Genomic DNA, 23,851 nt, shown 5'->3' with positions numbered 1-23,851 from the left:
TTTATGATTTTAGTGTCATCTACCATGAAGACCGATAGAAAATATTTGTTCCAAATCTCTGCCAATTCACTGTTTCCCATTATTAATTCTTTGTCTCCTCCTCTAAGGGGCCAACGTTTACTTTAGCTTTAGAATATAGAATGGTCAGCCATTTCCCACTTGGCCTGATTTTCGTTTCCACTGACTTCATATCTCTATGATCATTTTTATTGTTTGGATACGATTTCCTGTTTGCTGCCGGTGCAGATCAGTGTTTCAGCAAGCAATTCCCAAAATATCCGTGCTGTTCCCTGCCGGTAAGACATTGGTCCATTGTTACATTACTGCTGCTGGTGGGTTGCTTTTAATAACCTGAGGTAAATGTTCTTCACAGTACACCCTTTCTGGACTGTATTGTTTGGCCTATTCTCAGCCGAACTCGCTTCCCAACTCCCATCAGTCGATTTTTGTGCCCATTGTGTTCTCGTCTGCCAAATTCGCTCAATATTGCAGAATCAGTCTGGAATGAAAGATAAATTGCAGCTTCTATTCTCCACTGCTAACCATCTTTTTAAACCTCCCCAGTCTTCACCATTATCTCTGAAAATACGTGTGAGGAGCTCATGGACTTCTTTATCTCTAAGATTGAGACCATTTGTCCAGCTGCAGCTGCATATTCCCTGCCTTCCCCTATCACACTGGGCCAAACTTCCTCGAAGGATCCCCCCTGCCCTAGCCCTGACCTAACATCTTTCTCCAGCTTCTTTCCAGTCTCCCCTCATGACCTTTCCGAACTCATCCTGTCCATGAGACCCACTTCCTGTTCCCACCAAACTGCTAATCATCCAGCTTACTTTTCTGGCTCCCATGTTAGCTGTAATTGTTAACGGTTCTCGCTCATCAAGTACAGTCTCGCTCTCCCCCAAACCTGCCGTCACCACCCCTCTCCTCAAAAAACAACTGGTGACCACTCCGTCATTACAAACTACCACCTCATCTCCAACATTCCTTTCCCTTCCAAAGTCCTTGAACGTGTTGTCAACTTCCAAATCCGCACCCATCTTTCCTACAATTCCATGTTTGAATCCCTCCAATCCAGTTTCTGCGCCGGCCACAGTATCCAAACGGCTCGCATCAAAGACACAAATGCCATCCTTTCTGACAATGACAAAGGCAAACTATCCCTCCTCGTCCTTCTTGACCTGTCTGCAGCCATTGACACGGTTGAGCACTCCATCCATCTCCAACGCCTCTCCACTCTCGAGCAGCTGGATGGAACTGCACGTGCCTGGTTCCATTCTTATCTATCTAATATTTCCCAAAGAATCACCTGCAGCAGCTCCTCTTCCCACTCCCACGTGGTTACCTCTGGTATCCCCCTCCTGTTTCTCATCTACATGTTGCACCTTGGCGACATCATCTGAAAACACACTGTAAATTTCAACATGTACGCTGATGACACCCAGCTCTATCTCACTACCACTTTCCTTGAGCCCTGCACAGTCTCTAAATTTACAGACTGTTTGTCCGACATCCAATTCTGGATGAGCAGAAATTTTCTCCAATTGAATATTGGGAAGACTGAAGCCATTGTTTTTGGTTGCCGCCACAAACTCCTTTCCCTAGCCACTGACTCCCATCCCTCTCCGCAACTTCTGTCTGAGGCTGAACCAGACTGTTCATAACCTTCGTGTCACATTTGACCCTGAATTGAGCTGTCGGCCATCTTTCTGCAGCATAACAAGAGCACCTATTTCCACCTCCGTAACCTCGCCCGCTTCCGCCCTTGCCTCAGCTCATCCGCTGCTCTGGCTGAAACCATCATCCTGTCTTTATTACTCTAGACTTGTCTATTCCAATGCACTCTTGGGTGGTCTCCTACATTCTACCCTACGTAAACTGAAGGTGGTACAAACCTCGGCTGGAAGTGTCCTAATTCGCACCAAGTCCTGGTCACCCATCAACCCTGTGTTTGCTGACCTACATTGCCTTCTGGTTAAGCAATGCCTCATTTAAAAACATTCTCATCCTTATTTGCATATCCCTCCATGGCCTCATCCCTCCCTATCTCTGTAATCTCCTCCAGCCCCACATCCCACTAGATGTCTGCACCTCTCTAATTATGCTGTCATGAGCATACCTGATTATAATCACTCAAACATTGGTGGCTCTGCCTTGAGTTGCCTAGGCCCCAAGCTCTGGAACACCCTGCCTAAAACTCTCCGCCTCCCTACCTCTCTTTCCTCCTTCAAGACACTCCCAAAAAACATACCTCTTTGACCAACATTTTGGTCACCTCCACTAATTTCTACTTCTGCGGCTCGGTGTCAAATTTTCATCGCACAGTACTCCTGTGAAGCGGCTTGGTGTGTTTCACTGCTTTAAAGGTGCTATATAAATACAAATTGTTGTAGTAGTACCTCTATATCCCTTTGATCTTCTCCCCCTTTCAGTTCCTTATTTTTTTTAGTTTAGGGGTTGTTTATATTTTCCCTACCAAACTCCATTGCCACACAATTATTTTTGTTGAAGCTAATTTTTACGAACTGCCCAGTCTGCAAATTAGTTTAATATTGGTTGAATTGTGTATACCTTTCCATATATTCAATCCATTTTTACAAATTAGGTAGAAGCAAAATCAATGTAAAAATGTATTTTAAGTTAATTTTCCAGAAAGATAATTACAACTTCCTCCATTATATCTATAATTGTCTGCCCTTTTAGTCTGTCCTGGAGCGGGAGCGGAGGAGAGGCTGGAAGCACGTGGTCCAGACTTAGAGACAGTTGCACCGACAAATGGGCTGTCAGGACCTGGCTGGCCTCGCAGCCAATCAGGGCGGGGAGCGATGGGTCTGCTTCAATGAGGAGGCGGCAGGGTCAATGGGCGCGGGCACAGGGGTAGCGCCTCCCCGGGCTTTGCTGCAGAACCGAGAGGAGCTTGTGGCTTGAGAGTGAGAGAAAGAGAAATGGACGGAGAGAGAGGGAAGGGAATAGAAGGAGTGAGAGGGAGGGGAGGGAGCGAGGGAGGGAGGTAGAGGGTGGGAGGTAGAGGGTGGGAGGGAGAGCTGGTGGAAGGAGAGGGATAGAGAGGGTCAAGAGCGAGAGGGTCGAGAGCGAGAGGGTAGGAAGGGGAGAAAGAGGAACAGTGTTTGAGGGAGGGACAGGGAGCGTGGGAGGGGAAGGAGATTTAGAGTGGGAGGTGGAGGGAGAGTGAGAGATAGAGTCAGAGGGAAAGCTTGGAATGTAGAGAGAGCGAGTGGGAGGGTGAGAGAGGGAGAGAGGGAGAGAGGGCGTGGGAGAGACAGTGGAGGGAGAACGGGAGAGGGAGAGACAATGGAGGGAGAGCAGAAGAGAGGTCAATGATTGCCTATACATCTATACTTTTTAAAACAAACATTCATTCATTTACGTTGCGGTTTAGCCCCTTCTGCATCGCAATATTCACAAGCCATCCGCATAAAACATTTTACAGTTTTCATTGAACCATTGAAATAAAATGATGCCATGAGCGGTTATGTATTTATTCACCATTTGTCCGTTAAAGCAGTCAGTTGTTGTTAAAGTTTGTAACACTTTATTAATTTTCAATGAACCGATGGGTAGTCGCTCACTTCAGTATCTACAGAAAGATTTCTGACAAAGCTAATTTCACAATCATGGCCATGCACTGAAATGTTGTCAAATCCTAGGATCCTTCAACTCCCACCAATGGTGTCATAGACCTCGTACTACCCCGCCAGAAGGCAGAATCCACTCACCACTTCTGCAAGGCTCCAGTTCTACCACTACAGTACTGCCGGACCAATTCTCCCAGTTCGGCTTAAAGCCAAGTACCCTGCCCCGACTGTCCATTAACCTCAGACCCGTTACTGCAGCGCTGTAGAACCCGAGGCCATCATATTGTCGTGTCACACCTCAGAACACTCACTCCATAACTGCTGCCATTTAATCCTGGATCCATAATCGGATTTTTCAAAATCTAAATATCGTGTCCCAGCATTATTAAATGTCAGACCTCTGCCTCCTTTGGACAAAATCTAAGCTCACCCACTGCCCTGCAGGTGAGCCACAGGACTCCCACACCAGCTCTCTGATATTCCAGAACACCACCAATGTTACCAAAATCTATCCCACCCTCCTAATCCTACCGAAGTTCACAACTAACCCCCACCCCCACCATTATTGTTTAGTGATAGAGATGGTACTTCATCGTGTTATCTCAACTCAAACACTTTATTGTGTGCTGGAGTTTGTAAACAGGTAAGGCATGAATTCTGATCTTAGCTCACGATTTTTAAAATAGAGAATAAGACCATGATCAACTACCAATGGACAGAATCAATGAATCATTTGCCTGAATACAAGTAAAAAACAAGGATATAATGTAATTTAATTTGTAGCCATGAAAGTGTGTCATGATTTTTATCGAGCTTATCACCTCTGTAATTCTAAATTATCATGGCCACGGTATTCAGCCTCTGTGCTTTTGAACTAGCAAGTCCTGTCCCACATTTTGTCATTTTAACTGAAAATAAAAGCAGGCTGGCGAGCGCAGAAACAGGAAGCGCGGCCCATCTGCTTTCACTGAGTGTGAGCAATTTGGGTACATTTGGAGGTAATTTTAGTTTTGGACGACAGCATCGAATGGATTGTATAACATTTGCCGCCCATTATACATCATTTCCTTTCTCCTTTGCAGTTAAGACAGCGCTGCCTGGCGTGCGGGCAGTTCAATATCACATTATTTGCATTATTTCCCACAGTAAAAATGATTCCTGTTGTGTTTTAATTCAGTGAAGCCATTTAACTTAAATAAATATTTTATTAGTCCAATTGGACGCTTAGTGATAAGTATCAGCTCAGTTCTGAATTTATTCTGGGACACTGCATAAATAAAGGTGTTTGTGCAGGAGCTCAACGTGCTAAGCATATACCCGGTTTGTTCCATAATAGTGAAAGGGTCATTGTAATTCACTTGTAGAAACTGAGTATCTTCAAATTGTACAAATATATAAGATATGAATGTTACCATCCATAACAGTATAAAACTGCCAGATATAGCGAGCAATAAAAATATGGATTTCCTTCAGTTCTCGATCTCTGGATCACTGTAATTTTCAGCATTGTTGTTTGCTCGGAGTTCCCTTCTCACCCTATTGGCCAGTACAATGTGCCTGATGGTCAGAGCATTGAGCAGTAAAATGAACACAAATGGAGCAGGTGGGGTTAAAACTGTTACTAACCACCAATATGTTACCCATATCGATGAAGTATAAAAACGTGATATTACATAGTAGGACCATGGTACATTGTCAATTATTTGCCGAGATTCATATATAAAATAGATTGGAACACTTTATAAGATGCTCAGCCCACTCACTACTGCTATAACCACAGCTGCAGTTTCTTTGGTGCAATACTTTGATTGAAACCGTTGGCAACAAATGGCCACAAATCGATCAAAGGTGAAAGCAACAGTTAACCAGACAGAACAATCAATTGAAGCAAAACTCAAGGAGGGATTGAGACTGAAAATGGTCGTGTAGTTCAGAAATGAATATGGAAAATAGGCATCATTAATTTCATACAGGATTAGAGTAAAGATCAGGACGAGTAGATCCGCCATTGCCATGGCAACCAGGTAACTGGTGATGCAATTGGAGAGACCACAGCTTCCACGCGAAAGAACGAGAATTGTCGCTAAATTTGCTGTAAAGAGGAGGAAGATGAAGTTACTATCTCTCCTTATATTGAGAGGATGATCACTTACCAATTTATTGGGATGAAAATTCCTGAATTTCTAATCTTGGCACCCAAATGGCTCTCCAGGGAGAAAATCAACACATTGAGTGCCATGCTCATTTTACTCCCAATATTACTATCATTTACCTTCAGTAGCGAGTAGAATCGGCATCGTGTTAAACCAGCATTGTGCCTAATCCTCTCAGTTTATCGATAGGAGAGTTAGGTTAATATTGCGCCACATTGGGAGATTGATTGACTGGTGCGCTGAAAGGAGATTCGGGCCAAGTATCACCTGTAAACACAACCTGGCGCATTTCCCTTTGTTTGATATTACTTGGCAGCAAAATCCATTGGATTATGCAAAGCTGGTGGTTCCTTTCCACCAGTTTGTTCTATCTGTCCAATGCAGCCGTAAATATTAAAACCTCCCCCACAGCTGCCGGTGCGATCATTACAAACTTTGCCTGACCTTGACTTTGGGAGTCAAGCAGCATTTTGACCTGTACTGTGCTGGCTCACACCATTAGCTGGCCCCAATGTAATGCAGCATCAAATACCATTCAGTATCATACTCGCAATCTTCAGGGTTGCCCTGTGAGTGTAAACTTTCCGGGCAGTTGCCCGCTTTTCGAGATCTCACTTTTGACGAAAACATAACAGTAACTGCGCCCATTGTTTATGGATTTCTAGTAATAGTGATAACAGTCACTGAAAGTTCGTGGGAAACATACCTTGATGTGTATTTAAAAATGTTCAATGATATTAACTAACCAGAACTCAGGTGTGATACTAGTATTTGGCTCAGACTGAAAAGAAGATAAAATAATAGAAAATATTGTAAATCTTGAGCAGGGCAGATAGCATATATAGCGAGAGAAACATCATTAATGTTTTAGGTCGATTATATTTTATCAGAACTGGTCATTGACCTTAAACTTTAATTCTGTTTCCCACTCCATATAAACTACCTAGCCTGCTGAGGTTTCTATAATCCACACTATTTAGCTTCTGAAAATTACAAGAATCTTTACAAAGGAGGCACAATCTGAACAAAATTGTTTCCATTAATTTTTCAGAAGAAATTGTGCAGTCCATCAGGTTATCACATTAAGAATATATAGGAAAGGTAGATTATGCTAATATTTGTTTGATGGTGGTAATCAGAGTCTGCACATCGATCACATCAAAACAAATATTATTAATCCACCAACAGCAGGAACAGTGGTACAGTGCAGCACTGTTTAAGGTGAATATTAACTGATTAGAAGCAGCTTACCAGGAACACCAACTATTGCAAAGATAGGATAGTAAATGTTTTCTATCTGTATGATTACTGGCTGTCCCATATTCGCAGAGAAGTGACATTGTCAGTAACTGTTATGAACAGGCTGATCTTTTGCTTTCGAAATAAGGTCTTATTTATACCTCAGAGCAAACTCAAGTGACATATGAACATTACAAAATGATCGGCAATAGTTTCAGCCATTTGAACAAACAGGTTCAACTGAGCCATATTTACTGCTACTGATTAGAGAGTATGATATTTTGCAATAATATTTCATGTTGGAAATGTTTTAAAAAAAACTTATTAAGATCTGCACTGCTAAATTAATGGTACGTACTCCTGAAGCTGACGATACTCATTTATCGCTGTACATAAGTCTTTTGATGAAATTAATGTGCAGTTGTGCTGGATTAATGCCATGTAAATGTTCGATACATCATATTTCTTTCTATTTTCATGTATATACTGCATAATATCAATATAAGGAGGCTGAGCTGTGCACGTGAGATCGAACAGCATTCATAGAGATACACAGAAAGTGATATAGTCAGTTGTATAAGCTCACCAGCCCCGCAGTTTTGCTGAGATGTTGGATTTCAGTGTCAACAGGCATTGGGAGGAGGAGAAAGAGACAAGGTCTGGACTGATATACACCGTGTGAGCAAGATGAGTGTAGATGTGGATCTCAATTTCAATTTGAGAGAGATGTGGGAGTTTGTGGCAATCAAATTTAAGGAATTTGATGGTGAAAAGGAGTCACAGTGCTGGCTGTCGAGTCAGAATTTTGAGCACGACACGGTTTATATACATATCAATCTCAGATTTTAAATTTCAGTTGATCTAGATTCAACAGCTTTTTGGAGGAGAGATTTTCCAATTTCTTCCACCATTTGTTTGAGGAGCTGTTTCTGCAAATCATCCCTGAACTGTGGAGCTCTCATTTTAAGGTTATGTCCCCACCAGAGGAAATAGTTTCTCTCTATCTACCCTTTCAACTCATTTATTTATCTTAAACACCTCAGATAGGTCACCTGTAATCTTCTACACTCAAGGGAATACAAACCTAGTATCTGCAATCTGCCCTCATAATTAGCCACAGCATTATTCTGGTGAATCTGTGCTGTACCCTACTTCAAGGCCACTACGGGCTTCCTCAGGTTAGGTGCCCAGAACTGATCGCAGTTCTCTAAATGGGGGCTGACCAAATTTTAATATAACTGTACCACCACTTGTCTCCTGTGTATTCCAGCCTCCTTAAGATAAAGCCAACATTCCATCAGGCATTTTAAAAACAGAAGAGCATAAAAATTAAAAGCAGGAGTAGGCCAAACGACACCTCGAGCCTGCTCCACCTTTCAATAAGATCATGTCTGATTTTCCACCTCAACTCCAATTTCCTGCCCTATCCCCGTATCCCTTAATTCCTCTGGAGTTCTACAAACTATCTATCTCAGCATTGAATGCATTCAATGAATGAGCTTCCACAGCATTTTGGGGCAGAGAATTCGAAAGATTCACAACCCTCTGAGTGAAGAATTATTCCTCATTTTAGTCTTAAAAGACCGGCCCCTTATCCTGAGTCTATACCCCCTAGTTCTAGACTCTCCAGCCAGGGGAATCATTCTCTCAGCATCTACCCCATCAATCCCCCTAAGAATCTTAAATATTTCAATTAGGTCACCACTCATTCTTCTAAAATCGATAGAGTACAGGCCAAATCTATTCAATCCCTCCTCAGAGGACAATCCTGTCATCCCAGGGATCAATTTGATGAATCTTTGTTGCATCGCCTCTAAAACAAGTATATCCTTCCTTAAATAAGGAGACCAAAGCTATGCACAGTATTCCAGGTGTAGACTCACCAGATCCATGTACAACTGTAGCAAGACTTCCTTACTCTGGCACTCCAACCCTCCAGCAATTATGCATAGTATGCCATTTGCCTTCCTATTTGCTTGCTGCACATGCATGTTAACCCTCTATTTCTTGCACTAGGAAACCAAAATCTCTCTGAATACCAACATTTAATAGTTTCTCACCATTTAAAAAAGATTCTGTTTTTCTATTAGTTACTAAATTGAATTGCCCCACATTTCCTCAAATAATACTCCATCTGCCACCTCATATACTGTATCCACTGGATCCCTTTTATCTACCTGCCAGTTACATCAAAAAACTCTAATACATTTATTAAACACAATTTTCCTTTAATAAACCATGTTGACTCTTAATAATGGATTCTAGAATTTTCCTGATGATGATGTCAGGCTAGCTGACCTGTAGTTCCAGGTTTTCTCTTCGCTCCATTCTTGAACAGCAAGGTTACATTTGCTACATCTCAATCTGAATCTAGCAAATTTTGAAAAATCACAACCAATGCACCTAATATCTCTGCAGCCACCTCTTTTCAAACCCTAGGGTGTAGGTCATCAGGTCCAGGGGATTTGTAGGCTTTTAGTTCCATTAGTTTCTCACGTACTTTATATCTACTGATCATAGAATCATTGATTCATGGAAATCTACACCACAGAAGGAGGTCATTTTGGCCCATCGTATCCGCTCCAGCTTACCAAGAGCTATATAGCCTAATCCCACTTTCCAGCTCTTGATCCCTGTAGATTACGGCACTTTAAGCGCACATCCTGATATTAATTACTTTAAATTCATCACTCTCTTTAGACCCTTGGTTACCCACTAATTTTGGTATACTTTTTGTGCCTTCTGCTGTGAAGACAGATACAAAATATTTGTTTAAAGACTTGCCATTTCCTTGTTTCCCAATATAATTTCTCCTCCCTCAGCCTCTAAGGGGCCAACAATTATTTTCTACTCACTTCCGTTTTGCATACATGTAGAATCTCATACAATCTGCTTAATTATTTCTTGCAAATTTGCTTTCATTATATTTGATCCCTTTTTTCAATTTTTTGATCATCTTTTGCTTTTTTCTAATTCTTAGGCTTATTATTGTTGTTATCAAAATTATATGATTCTTTTTTAAATCTAATATTATCTTGAACTTCTTTACTTAGCCATTAATGAATTCTGTTCCAGGCAAGTTTTTTATTTTTCAGTGGAAAGTATATTCGTTGAGAATTTTTGAATAATTCTTTAAATAATAGCCACTGCTTATCTATTGTCATGACATTTTATCTAATATTCCAAGCTACCTTAGGCAATTCACCTCTCATACCTACATGATTGGCTTTATTTAAGTTTAAGAATCTAGCGTCGGACTTAAGAATGTCACTTTCAAACTCAATGTGAAATTCTATCATATTATGATCATTCTTTCCAAGAAGGTCCTTTGCTGAAAGTTTACTATTTAATCATGTCATTAAACAAAACAAGATCTATAATAGTCTGTTCCTTGGTTAGTTCTATGAAGTATTGTTCCAGAAATCTGTCTTGAATACATTCCATGAACTCATCCTCCAGACGGCCATTAATAACTTGATTTGACCAATCTATATGCAGATTAAACTCCCCACGGTTATTGTATTACCTTTGTTGCAAGCTCCTATTATTTCTTTGTTAATACTCTGTCCAAAGGTGCAGATGCTGTTAAGGGGCCTATAAGTTACACCTGCTATTGTTTTCTGCCCCTTGTTATTTCTTATTGCACCAATTGGCTGCCGCATTTCCCACATTACAACAGTGACTACACACCAGAATTACTTCATTGGTTGTAAAGCGCATTGAGATGTCCAGTGGTCATGAAAGGCGCATATGAATACAAGTCTGTCTTGCTTACTTTCTTTCTTTCTTTCTTTCCTTTCTTTCTTTCTCTCCTTTCTTTCTTTCTCTCCTTTCTTTCTTTCTTTCCTTCTTTCCTTTCCTTCTTTTCTTTCTTTCTCTCCACCCGTACTGATTCTAGTTGCTGATCTATTGAAACCAAGATCCTTTTTGATTATGTTTCTTTTACCTGCCCACTAGCTTTAAGTAATTTCTGTACTTGTAACCTTAAATCTCTCTGCTCCTCCACAGCTTTCATCTGCTTACAATTTAGAACATATTATACGTCCAAAGTGGATGACCTCAGACTTCCCTTGGTTGACCATCATCTGCCACAGAATTTCTCACTCATTTAATGTATTAATTACCAATTGCAACCATCTGCTCCCATTTACACTATTTTCTGTTTCACGTTGGTGTCAGCAGCAAACCTGAATATGTGGCTATGTGGCTCTATATTCCTTCATCTATATTACTATAAATTTAGCGAAAAGCTGAGGCTCCAGTACAGTTCCCTGAACACACCATTAGTCACATCCTCCCATTCTGAATACACACCCATTATCACTGCTCTCTGCCGACTATTCCCAACAGATTCCCTACCCATGTCAATGGGACCACAAAATGACCTCAGATTCTAACACCGAATTGATATTAGCGACCCCTCATAAAATGACCATGTTGAGACAGTTGGACCAGACTTGTTTGCCGTAAATCTATAACAAAGTAAGATTTGTTTTTGGTTTAATGGTGCTTAATTTCAAATAATAAGGGCAAATTTGATTTAAAATTAGATTCATCAAATTGTACCATAAAGGGAATTCTATTGTTCCTGTGGCAGAGGTGAACTTAAATTTGCAGAGCTGTCAGGCTGTACAAAAGGAAATATCGAATGTGCAGGGGGTTTATTGGCTTTTCTCTGGCTGTTTTTTTTGGGAAATAAACAAGAACAAAAGACAGATGATTCGAGAAGTGAACAGCCTAGTTAAAAAGCCAGTACATATGGATTGACAAGTGATTGAGGCTAATGATGTAATGTTTCGGATTATGGAATGATTAAGGCAACTTTTAGTGGAAGGTGCAATTATATATAGACATTAAAACATTGTCTCACAAGCTATAAGGTTTGTCCACCTTCCATTTATTTGACTTCAAGTTAATGTCTTTAGCCGGATACATTTCCAGTGCCACAACCTGACTGGAAATATGGGCTCAGAAATTCCTTTCGAGGTCTTCCTGTGGGCAATTGCCTCCTCGCTGGAGAATTTTTATGAATCTACCTGGTGGTCTTGGAGGCACCCTGGATTCCGGTGGGGAGGCCTTCTCTTCCCACGCTGCGAAGTGCGCTCCCATCCAGAGCATTCCCACGCAGAAGATGCAGTCACGTGTGACTGCTCAACCAATCAGGTAAGTATTTCACAGGTTCCCATTAGTAGCACTGAGACTCACCTATCGATGAGTTCTCAGTGGTATTAATGGGAACAAAACTAAACACACAAAATAACAAAAAATAAAAAACAGACCACACATATTTAAAATTAATTGAAATTAAAGTTAATGGTGTAGAAATTCCGTTTTCTCCTTCCCGCTCGACTAGATTTTAGAGAAAAAATGCGCACCTACCTGAAGCTGCTGCGCCTGCTCAACTTTCCAATCCACAGGCCTCCTCTCCCTGCATGTCGCAGTGCATGCATGTTGGGACGTGCGCAGGCCTGGAGCTGGAGTCACATGACTCTGGGCAGCCAATCAGGTATAGTATATTCACATTCATAGTAATAGGAGTTTCGTAAGTCCGAAACTCCTATGTGGATGTGGTGTATTTGGACTTTCAAAAGGCTTTTGACAAGGTCCAACACAAGAGATTGGTGTGCAAAATCAAAGCACTTGGTATTGGGGGTAATATACTGACTTTGATAGAGAACTGGTTGGCAGACAGAAAGCAGAGAGTCAGGATAAACAGGTCCTTTTCAGAATGGCAGGCAGTGACTAATGGAGTGCCACAGGGCTCAGTGCTGCGACCCCAGCTCTTTGCAATGTATATTAATGATTTAGATGATGGAATTGAGTGTAATATCTCCATGTTTGCAGATGACCCTAAACTGGGTGGCGGTGTGAGCTGTGAGGAGGATGCTAAGAGGCTGCGGGGTGATTTGGACAGGTTAGGCGAGTGGGTAAATACATGGCAGATGCAGTATAATGTGGACAAATGTGAGGTTATCCATTTTGGGGGCAAAAACACAAAGGCGGAATATTATCTGAATGGCGGTAGATGAGGAAAAGGGGAGGTGCAGCGAGACCTGGGTGTCATGGTTCATCAGTCATTGAAGGTTGGTATGCAGGTTACAGCAGGTGGTGAAGAAGGCAAATGGTATGTTGGCCTTCATAGCTAGGCGATTTGAGTATAGGAGCAGGGAAGTCTTACCGCAGTTGTACAGGGCCTTGGTGAGGCCCCACCTGGAATATTGTGTTCAGTTTTCTAATCTGAGGAAGGACGTTCTTGCTATTGAAGGAGTGCAGCGAAGGTTCACCAGACTGATTCCAGGGATGGCTGGACTGACATATGATGAGAGACTGGATCAACTGGGCCTTTATACACTGGAGTTTAGAAGGATGAGAGGGCATCTCATAGAAACATATAAGATTCTGACGGGACTGGACAGGTTAGATGCGGGAAGCATGTTCCCGATGTTGGGGAAGTCCAGAACCAGGGGACACAGTCTTAGGATAAGGGGTAGGCCATTTAGGACTGCGAGGAGGAGAAACTTCTTCACTCAGAGAGTTGTTAATCTGTGGAATTCTCTGCCGCAGAGAGTTGTTGATGCAAGTTCATTGGATATATTCAAGAGGGAATTAGATATGGCCCTATGGCTAAATGGATCAAGGGGTATGTAGAGAAAGCAGGAAAGGGGTACTGAAGGAATGATCAGCCATGATCATATTGAATGGTGGTGCAGGCTCGAAGGGCCGAATGGCCTACTCCTGCACATATTTTGTATGTTTCTATGTTTTTATGGTTACCACTTAACTCATTCTGCTGGTACCCTTTGGCACTTTAAACGGAATTGTTACAAAGATTATCAAAGTCTCTTCCTTGCTGAACACCGGAAATTCTCTTTGTAGGCAGTAACTCCTTACAAGGAATTACTTCTCATCTTGACTTAGGAGACAGGTCAACTATTTTTTGTTTCCTGATGTATTCCAGGTCACCAACCGTGGTTACCACAGAAAAACAAAACCACTGTGGCGTTATTCAGGCTACATTAGCTACCCCTTTCAAAGAAATGCGCTGGCCATTTTAGAAAATAAGCAATAAATGAAATGGAGCTTCAAAGCAACAAGAAACAACCAATTGGCTGAATGTTCATATTCGGCCGAAAACAAGAACCGCCGACACTTTTATACCCGCTAGTTGTAGTTTTCATTGAAGTCAAGGAACAGGAAATGGGGCAGAGTGTAAAAGGGACAGCTAGTTATCTTTTGCCTGCGTTTTACTTCTGTCTAATTCAAATTCACCCAATCAAATCCTTGGGGTAATTTTAACTTCTGGGAATAGAGTAAAATGGCAAATATCGAATTAGTCCCCATGACACACAACGCCCGATTTTGAATTTCGTTGAAGTTAATGGAATGTGACGCCTAATGGGATGTCAATTCTATTCCGTCCATTTTACACCGACACCAAGGATAAGTTAGCTCTTTGGGATAAGCCTGTGTGTCAGCAACTGTGGCAGGTTAGTCCCAGATTCTCGCATCATAGTAGACATTATAAAATAATTAATGTCCAATTGAGTGATTGCAGCAGCTGTGCTTTTGTTTCCATTCAAATTTGATATTTTAATATTTAATTAATTTTAACCCAACACGCCCAGTGGTGACGTGACGGGGTGGGACCAGCCGCCCCATTGTACTCCATTATACTCAGGTGGGGCGGGAAACAGGCAGTGGGTCAAGCCATCAGTTTCTAGCCTGGCGCGTCAGTACAAAATCTGTTGAAGTGAGTTTTACCCTGTGTATAACTCACTCGTTGAAACAAAATCAATGTAAAAACATTTCTGAAGTTAATTGATCAGGAAGATAGTTTCAAGTTATTTTATTAGGTAAGAAAGATAATCCGGCTCAGGGAAAGTTCCCTGCTTAAATCACTCGCTCCCTGTGTCGCTTACATTGTTCAGTTTATTGTTTTACATGACCATTGTCTGTACAGTTCTTAAAACAGTCTTTATTGTTGATAAAAGTTTTTGATTAAATGGGTGAAATAAAATACGTTGAGCGATTATGTATTTATTCAATATTTGCCTTTTTAAGCAGTCATTTTTTGTTAAAGTCATAAAAATTCGTCACTTCCAAGAAGGAATGAGAATTGCTGACGTCAGAATCTATGGAGAGAATCCAGAAACAGTTCATTTCACATCATGGCCAACAACTGAAGCGCTGTCAGATCCTGGGATCCTCCCACTCTCACCCATGGGCTCAGACAGTTCCTCCTCCTACACTTGCCAGAAATCACATTCCAGTCCCGAGTTTGATCCCGGAAAGGATTACGATTCTGAGAGCAGCAGATGCTGGGAATGGCAAGGGGTGTTGCTCGAGTGACGCGAAGAGCTGACAGTGTTGTATATGAAAGGTAGATTGCTCACTTCATGCTAATGGAACGCGACTTCCATAAACATTAGAAAGTCCTATCCCAACTTGTTTCAAAAGTTACATCACTAATTGGAACTGAGGGCGCTGATCCCAGTCAAGGCAGCAATTTCAGCCATTACAATTGGTCAGAGCTCCCTTGGAGTATTTTGGGAAACAACTCCGTTTCCCTCTCCGAATTGATATTCGCGGCCCCTCCTGAAGTGTGTTTGTTGGGAAAGTTTGATGGGAGTTGTTTTAAGTGATTCTGTAAAAAAAGGAGATTTTTTGTGTGTTTTCATTTGCATGATTTCAAATAGGAAGGGCAAATATGTCTCATATATCGATTGATCAAACTGCATCATTATGGGAATTTCATTGATGACATGACAGTAATGATGTTTACTGTGCAGATCTATCATTCTGAGCAAAAGGAAACATCGAATCTGATGGGGTTTCTTTCCTTTTGTTTGTGCCTTTGTTCCGAAAAAAATTAAGGGGAAAAATAATATTTTATGAAGTGAACAACCTGGTTGTAAAGCGAATGCATGTGGACTGAGAACTGATGTAGTTGGCTGATTTAATCCATATATTTGTGGATCAAGGAAGGCAAATTTGAGTGGAAGGAGCCAAAATATGTCAACATTAAAATGGTGCCTCACTAGCTATGGAGTGAGTCGAACTCCTATTTTGTTGACTTCAATTTGATGTCTCTAGCCAGATTCATTTCCACTGTAACAACACGTCTCAGTTTTGGCTTGTCTTTAGTGCTGACTAGAGCTCTGAACTCTGGCATGACATTGAATGACATAGAATACACAGCGCAGACATAGACCATTCGGCACAACCAGTGCAAGCTGGCATTTATAGTCCACATGAGCCACCTTTCATCAGCGTAACCCTCTACACATTTCTCCCTCATATGATTATCTAACTTGTCCGGTAATGCATATATACTCTTCGCCTCAACTGCTCCTTGTGACAGTGAGTTTCTCATTCTCACCACTCTCTGGGTAAAGACATTTCTTCGGAAGTCCCTATTTGATTTCTTGGTGACTAACTTATATTTATGGCCTCTAGTTTCTACCTTGCCCACAAGTGAAAACACTCTCCCTGTATCTACTCTGTCAAAACTTGTCATAGTTTCAAAGACCTCTAATCAGGCTTCTCCTTTCAAGAGGAAACAGACCCTTTTCTGTCTGTATAACCTGCAATTATGGTATCAACATTATATATTTCCACACTCTGCAGTGCCTCTATATATAGCTTATATGACGACCAAAACTGTACACATTACTCAAGGTTTAGTCTAATCAATATTCAATATACGTTTAGCATAGCCTCTGCACTTGTGAATTCTATTCCTCTAGAAATAAATCCGAGTGCTTGGTTTGCTTTTGTTATGGCCTCAATGACATGCGGCAGAACTTTTAGTGATTTTTGTATTTTGTACATTCAGATCCCTTTTCTCCTCTTACCCAATCTGATGCTTATTTTCCAAGTCATATGTGACCACCTAATATTTATTACCAAACGGTAATACCTCACACTTATCTATGTTAAAATTCATTTGTCAATTATTTGCCAAACCTGCAAGTGTGTTAATGTCCTCTTGTAATCTGTTAAATTTGCCCTCTATAGTGACTATCCACTCCCCACAATTTGGCTTTGTCAGGCAATTTAGAAAGTGTGTTTTGGATTCCAAAGTCTAAATCGTTAATATAAATTGTGAAAAAAAGTTGTAAATTGGCAACTTGGGAACAACATGGCAGGTCAGGAAGGTCCTAATCACAGAAAGAATAAAACGCCCTGGGAATAATTTACAGAATTAACACGTTTAGGGCAATAGCTGGCTGTTTCAACAGATAACGACATGTGTTACTGACGAGAGTAGGAATTGAGGGATATGTTAAGGACACCAGTGTTGGGTTGAGATCAGTTAAAACAACATATATGTTTGTCAAATTGATTTAATTTCACATCATCAAAATTCTTATGTTTATCCACATCCGACATCGCCTGTCTTACACTATCGGCAAAAGTTAATAATATCCCAAGCGTTTTGATCTGTTACAGTATGACATCGAATATGGGAAACAGATGGCAGCTTCCATTTCCTTTGGATATTATTGTATGTAGATGTCAACTGAACAACTTCTGCACTCTTCCGATGGATGCAGTTCAATTTTAGTTCTGTGGATCATTTTACTTATTTGACTAAGTTGATAATGTCTGCCAGGGGACGCTTAATCACAATCTTCAATTCCTCTCTGAATTTGCTCTGCGACACTGCATATATAAACGTGTTTGTGCAAGTACTCAAACATATCAACATATACCCGGATTTTTCCGCAATGGTGAAAGAATCATTGTAATTTGATTCCATAAATTGAGTATCTGTAAATAGCACACATATGAAAACTATGAAATTTACCAACCATAATAGTATAAAATTACTTGAGATAGCAAGCAGTAAAATGATGGATTTCCTTCGGTTCACCATCTCTGGATCATTGCGATTCCCAGCACTGTTGTTTCCTCGGAGACCACTCCTCACTCTATTGGCCAGTACAATGTGCCTGATGGTCAGGGCGTTGAGCAGCACGATCAACACAAATGGCGCAAATGGGGATAATATGGTTTCCAACCACAAAAATGCTATCCATATGGTTGACGTGTAGCAGCTTGTTTTTACATAGCAGGACCATGGGATATTGTCAATTATTTCCCGAGGTTCATATGCAAAGTACAGAGGTATATTTTCAAAGAAACTTATGAAACACACCACTGCTATCACCACAGCTGCAGTTTTCTCTCTGCAATATTTTGCTCGCAATGTTTGGTAAGAAATAGCGACAAATCGATCAAATGTGAAAGCCACAGTTAGCCAGACAGAGCAATCAATGGATGCATAAAACAGGGCATGATTGAGACTACAAATAGGAGTATAGTTCAGGAATGAATATGGAAAATAAGCATCGTTAATCTCATACAGAATTACATTAAATATCAGGACCATTAGATCAGCCGCTGCCATGGCCACCAGGTAACGGGTAATGCATTGGGAGAGTCCGCACTTTCTTCGGGAGAGAATGATAATTGTCAGCAAATTAGCTGCAAAAAAGCGAAAATTGAATTATTAATTCTCTTGATTCTGTCAGGGTGATCAGTCGACAGTTCTTTGTCTGAAATTCATGGAAAGTTATCTTATCACTCAAATCTCTCTCTCTCTCTTCTCTATTTCCCCCAATCTATGAGATTAGCCTTGTAATTCTCAGCACGTAAATATATTTGTGGATATCTGCCGTTAGCTTATTCTGCGTTAATTCACAAGAGAAAAAACGCTGCAGTGACTGACATGGTTGGTTATTCAACTTTACACCTGAGCAAAAATGGGTTTTTCTGACTGGTGGCCGCAATTGAATCTGCGCAATTTTAATTTCCATTCACTTCAACAGAAAGGAATGTCCGGCTAGGTGAAAAAAGCCAAAAGGCCGGCCGATTTGCTTATTCCTGTCCTTCCATACACATCATGGAATAGCTTCCCAACTCTCCTTCCTGGAGTAAACCGGCGTTGTGGAACCAGTCACCGATAATAGTGTGCGGCCGAACTCCCCTTACCAGTTTTAAGACAAACGTCAATTTGAAAAGGTAGACTAAAATCTGTCTTTTCAAATATCCACAGGTATGACACATTACAGGTTTCTGTGTGACAACACGATTCTGACCACAACATTCTATCGTTTAGTCTTGTGGAAGCAGGTGAAATTTTTTTCCTTGCTTTTCCTCCACAAGTGACCAGGAAAGGAAGATTTCTCAGTGATACTAATTGTTTCATGTGCACAATATAATGACATACATTTCATTTTGGCTTTGCCTCAACTATTTACCACCAGAATCGTATAAATAAAAGCGGCCGGGAAATTGCCGAGAAATATGTGGGGTCTGACGATGGCAGAGGGCATTTTATGTTTTATCAGTTATTATTAAAAATGTGGACGCTGGTTCGCCTCAGGTGCACACATTTAAAGAGAATTAGAAATTTAATTTATTAATAATGTGCAATAGCTATTTATATGAACCGGGGCTGTTAGAAGAATGACTGTGCTTCGCAAACAGGACCAGGATTGCCTTGGGTGGTAATTCCCTGGCCGCCCATTATCTGCCCGCTCGATGTCCAGTTTCTTCGACTAATGGAGCTGAATATCGGAGGTGCGTATAACAGTGCCATTCCGCCCAAGTCTGTCAGCCCCAGATAGATGCTGCTACATGGGTAGCTCTCCTTAAATAATTTCTCAACAAATATCCTATATCTATTTCAAAATATGTATTTCAATCCAAGTATAATTATTGTCAAAAGGAAACCACTGTGCATGCAGGAAATCGGAAGTAAAAGCAGAAAATGCTGGAAAAACTCAACAGGTTAGGCAGCTTCTGTGGAGAGAGAAACAAAATTAACATTTCAGGTCCTTGCCTTTTCGACAAAAGAACGATTGTCCCCAATTTGACGACATAAAAACGGTACTTCAGCATCAAGCCTGAACCAAATAATGTAAAAAGCAATAGGTTCTGTCTCAAATCCAAATCTATGTCATGAGTGGAACCATAAACTTTGGGAACTTTAGATTGTACAGACATAGCAGTTGTGACTGTACGGACATCCTATATAATGACCATGTCCCAGTTTGTCTATCATCTGTCTGTGCTTGATGTGTGATGGGGTATTTCTCTTTCCTCCAGTTTTCGTAAAAAAGAAACATTAAGAAAAACACACACAACAGATGGATTAAAGTCTTTTATTGATTTGAAATATTTATCTCTTGGTTTATCGAATGGCCCGATAGGACCAGCAAAGAGGGAACTTTTCACCTTCAGCCCATAATGTGAAGAACGGGCGACCTGCCCATTGTAAACCCCGTCTGTCTTTCATCCCATTGTTGAAGTTGGAAATTACTCCAGCATCAGCGGTCTAGTGTCTGCAGTAACATTATTGAATGCAATTACTGGGGAGGGATCGGCCGAGCTCCTGTGGTACATTCAACTCTTCATACAGTTTCTCCCGTATTACAAAGATTGTCTATCGAAGCTGTGGTGGGACATCCGGAGAAGACCAGTGGGAATTTAATTGTGGTCACTCTACTTCAGCCATGCTCAGCAAACTTGGGATAGATGGTAGTCTTTGCTGCCTATGCATTAAACATCGGCCGACATTCGTGGTGTAGAAATAGGTTTTGGACAACAGCACTGAACAGGAGGTTGCGCATCGCCTGTAATATACCTCGCTTGATATTCAATAGAAGTCAATGGAACTGCGCATCAGTCATGGAATGAGAGGCAGATCGGTAGCGCAGTTCTATCCCTGTATATAGAAAGGAAAATATGGGACCTATGACCGCAGGTGTTGACAAAACCCGCCCGAATGTCTTGCAATAATAGTAACAGAGGAAATCCGCAAGTTTGGAGGAAGCCTATCCTCCACAGAGGAATTGGCTTTTTGTGCTTGACTCAGGCAGGACAGAAAACCCCCGATATAAAGGCTAAAATATGTCCCATGGTTATCGGATAAATCACCACTTGGTTTAGAAGTAAAACAGTGCAGCAGTAGCTGGACACGCTTTTGTAGCACTGGTCTCATTTTGCTTTGTGACATCAGAACACTAAAAACATGATATATCATACAGTTACAGTATCGAGCACATCAGGTTCCTCCATAAGCTCTATTACCCAGTAGTTGCCAGCATTCAATGAACTTGCCTGGCATCAACACAAATACCCACTGATTTCCATGGCCAGTAATAGTGAGAAAACGCATTGCTCCAGTCCCAACTCGGAAAATTATTGACCTTGGGCGTGAAATTGATCTTGGGCAGTGGTGTAAATCTAGTGATAGCGAATTGGCGTCCCATTTTACCCAAATTACATTTTCATTGACTCGTCCGCACCACTCTGTGCCCTAGCAAAGTGATTCAAAATGACGAGGTGGTGAACACCAAATTTTACACTATAGACTTTAATTATAGTTATAGTATAAATACACCGAAAACCGCAAGTTGCTCTAAAAATGGGTTCTGCACACAAGAAATTGCAGATGAGGCGCTGCTCTCAGCCTTGTTTACAAGCTGCTGCATCGAGAAGGGTGCCCGGAGCTACTCCCTGTTGGAAAAGGGGGAAATAAGTCGGCTCCGGTGCTAATCTGTCAAATGGTTAGGCCTGCAGGTGGAATGCAGACGCACGGAGGCTACAATATAGTAACAGCAGGCCAGCGTGTTCTTGTGGGCCCGGGACAATCTCTTGTTTCTCCCGCGGTCACAAAATATAACAAAGAAATTTAGTTGCCTTTTCCTGAGCAGCGCCAGGAATCCCTTTAAGGATTGCTGGTTTGACGACGCGATCTGATAATAATACTTGTTCCGGACACAGAACTACAAGACTGAGTATCAGGACCGAGGCATTTCCAATAAACTACTGAAATTATATCGGCAAAGTAAACTGTGCTTCCTCTCAGGTTGTTACATTAACAATATCACAGAAACTTGGAGATATTTTGAGTTATTTGTTTGATGCCAGCAATCATTCTCTGCAAATCAAACATCTCACAACAGAGATAATATCATTACACCGACAGCAGCAATATTGACACAGTGAAGCACTGTTAAAGATGAGCATTAACTGATTATAAGCGGCTTACCAGGAAGACCAACTATTGCAAGAATCGGATAGTAAATGTTTTCTATCTGTATGATTACTGGCGGTCCCATAGTCGGAGAGAAGTGACGTTGCCTGTAACTGTTATGAAGAGACAAATTTTTGCTTTCAAACTAAGCTCTTATTTATACCTGAGACAAACCTCCAGTGACACATGAGCATTACACAATCAATCTCATTAGCTCCTGTCATTTTAAAAAACATTAGGTCCAATCATATTTACTGCTACTGATCCGAGATATTTTGGGAATGATATTATCCTTTGATAGATTCAGGACTCCAGCATATGATTGTTATCATACGTTCCAAGCAAAATATTTCGACATCTCCATTACTGCAATCATGATACAAGACTTCTGAAGCAGAGGATATTGATTTATAGATTCATGCGAGGCATTTGATGGAAAATATTTGTGATGGATTTGCTCTCTCTAGATCTTAGTTATGTCAAGAATTTACCCTATCATTTATAATTGATGACATATATAATTTATATTAAGATAAGAATGCTACATGTGAGATTGAAGAACATACAGTTACACACAGAACATCATATACTCAGTTGTATACATATGAGCAGCCCCACAGATATACAGAAATGTTAGATTTTTTGACTTATTAACAGATCTTGTGCGGAGTTAAAAGAGGGATTAACAGTAAGTTGGGCAGGATGAGCATTCGAATGTAATTTGAATAAACCCTCTAAAACACTTTGCCAAACGCGTTGGTAAAAGTTCATTGGTAATTGTTCTCATGGCAACAGTGACGGTATCTGTGCATACATGTCAGTCTGTGTAAAAATAAATCATCATATCATTTTTATGGAGTTGTATCAGTCTTTGTCTATGCCTTTGCTTGGCAATTCATGAAACAGAAATCTAACTAGTCGTGTTTTGAAGAGGCCAGTCTATTTGGAATGTTAATCCATAACCGCTGGATTTAATGTCTCTGATTGGGAAATGATTAAACAATTTTTTATTGAAAGGAGACAATATTTAAAAACATTAAAGCACAAAAATCTAGACTGCCGCTCCAGGACAGTGCTGAGGGAGTTCTCCACTATCGGAGCTGCCGTCTATGGTATCGGACGTTAAACTATTAGATTTTTGCCCTTTCAGTTGGGCCTAAAAGATACCATGCCACTATTTCGAGGAATAGCAGGGGAGTTCTCCCCACTGTCTGGCCAATATTCATCCCTCAATCATCATCACTAAAAAAAATGCTTTGATCATGACCACATTGCCGATTGTGGGAGCTTGCTGTGTGCATGTTGGCTGCTGCATTCCTTACTTTACAACAGTAGTTGTACTTCATTGGCTGTAAGTTTATTTTTTACATGCGGTGGTCGTGTTAGCCGCTATGTCAATGCAAGACTTTCTTTTTTATTCACTGCACACACATTTCAGAATTTCATGTCTTTAGTTATGATTAGTGATGTGAAACGCTGGGCACAAGCGACAGATCAAGTAATATTTGGGCGTGAGCAGAAGCGGAAATTACATCTCTTCTGGGCTCTATTTTAACTCTAGGGTGGGAGAGTGAGTGACGTGCGTGGTTAGGAAAAGCAGTGGGCAAGCTCCGCCGATTTCAACGGCCGGAAATAATGAGTGTATGCCCTGCTGTGTTACCTCCCGGAAATTGCCGGCAACTCGGTGGCAAGCTGCTGCCGGGCCAGAAAAACCACGTGGCAAGAGACTGCAGCACGGGACCATCAAGGAAGCGCTTCCTTGCACAAGGCAAGTGGATGGATGGAAAAAGTGGTCAGGGAAGGGAGGAGCTCAA

General features: G+C 41.1%; 1 protein-coding gene and 1 pseudogene across 1 annotated transcript; one reads left to right on the top strand and one right to left on the bottom strand.

Annotated features, from left to right (window-relative positions):
* LOC139230206 (nuclear factor 7, brain-like) overlaps positions 1-23,851 on the top strand; it is a 926,603-nt pseudogene that overhangs the window by 493,090 nt on the left and 409,662 nt on the right.
* LOC139230585 (probable G-protein coupled receptor 139) lies at positions 17,574-22,122 on the bottom strand. The gene is made up of 2 exons (XM_070862409.1): positions 22,053-22,122; positions 17,574-18,478 (listed from the first exon to the last, which is right to left on the bottom strand). Exons 1-2 carry the CDS (start codon positions 22,120-22,122, stop codon positions 17,574-17,576), a joined length of 975 nt encoding a protein of 324 aa, XP_070718510.1.

The sequence above is a fragment of the Pristiophorus japonicus genome, chromosome 19 (assembly GCF_044704955.1).
Source record: "Pristiophorus japonicus isolate sPriJap1 chromosome 19, sPriJap1.hap1, whole genome shotgun sequence".
In the NCBI taxonomy this organism is placed as follows: Eukaryota; Metazoa; Chordata; class Chondrichthyes; family Pristiophoridae; genus Pristiophorus; species Pristiophorus japonicus.
This window is presented reverse-complemented; position numbering and strand designations above follow the sequence as displayed.

Coding starts and splice junctions, on each gene's coding strand:
- LOC139230585 (XM_070862409.1), bottom strand. CDS start 22,122: ATGGGACCGCCAGTAATCATACAGATAGAAAACATTTACTATCCGATT. Junction 18,479..22,052: donor TGCAATAGTTGGTCTTCCTG/GTAAGCCGCTTA, acceptor GCTTTTTTGCAG/CTAATTTGCTGACAATTATC.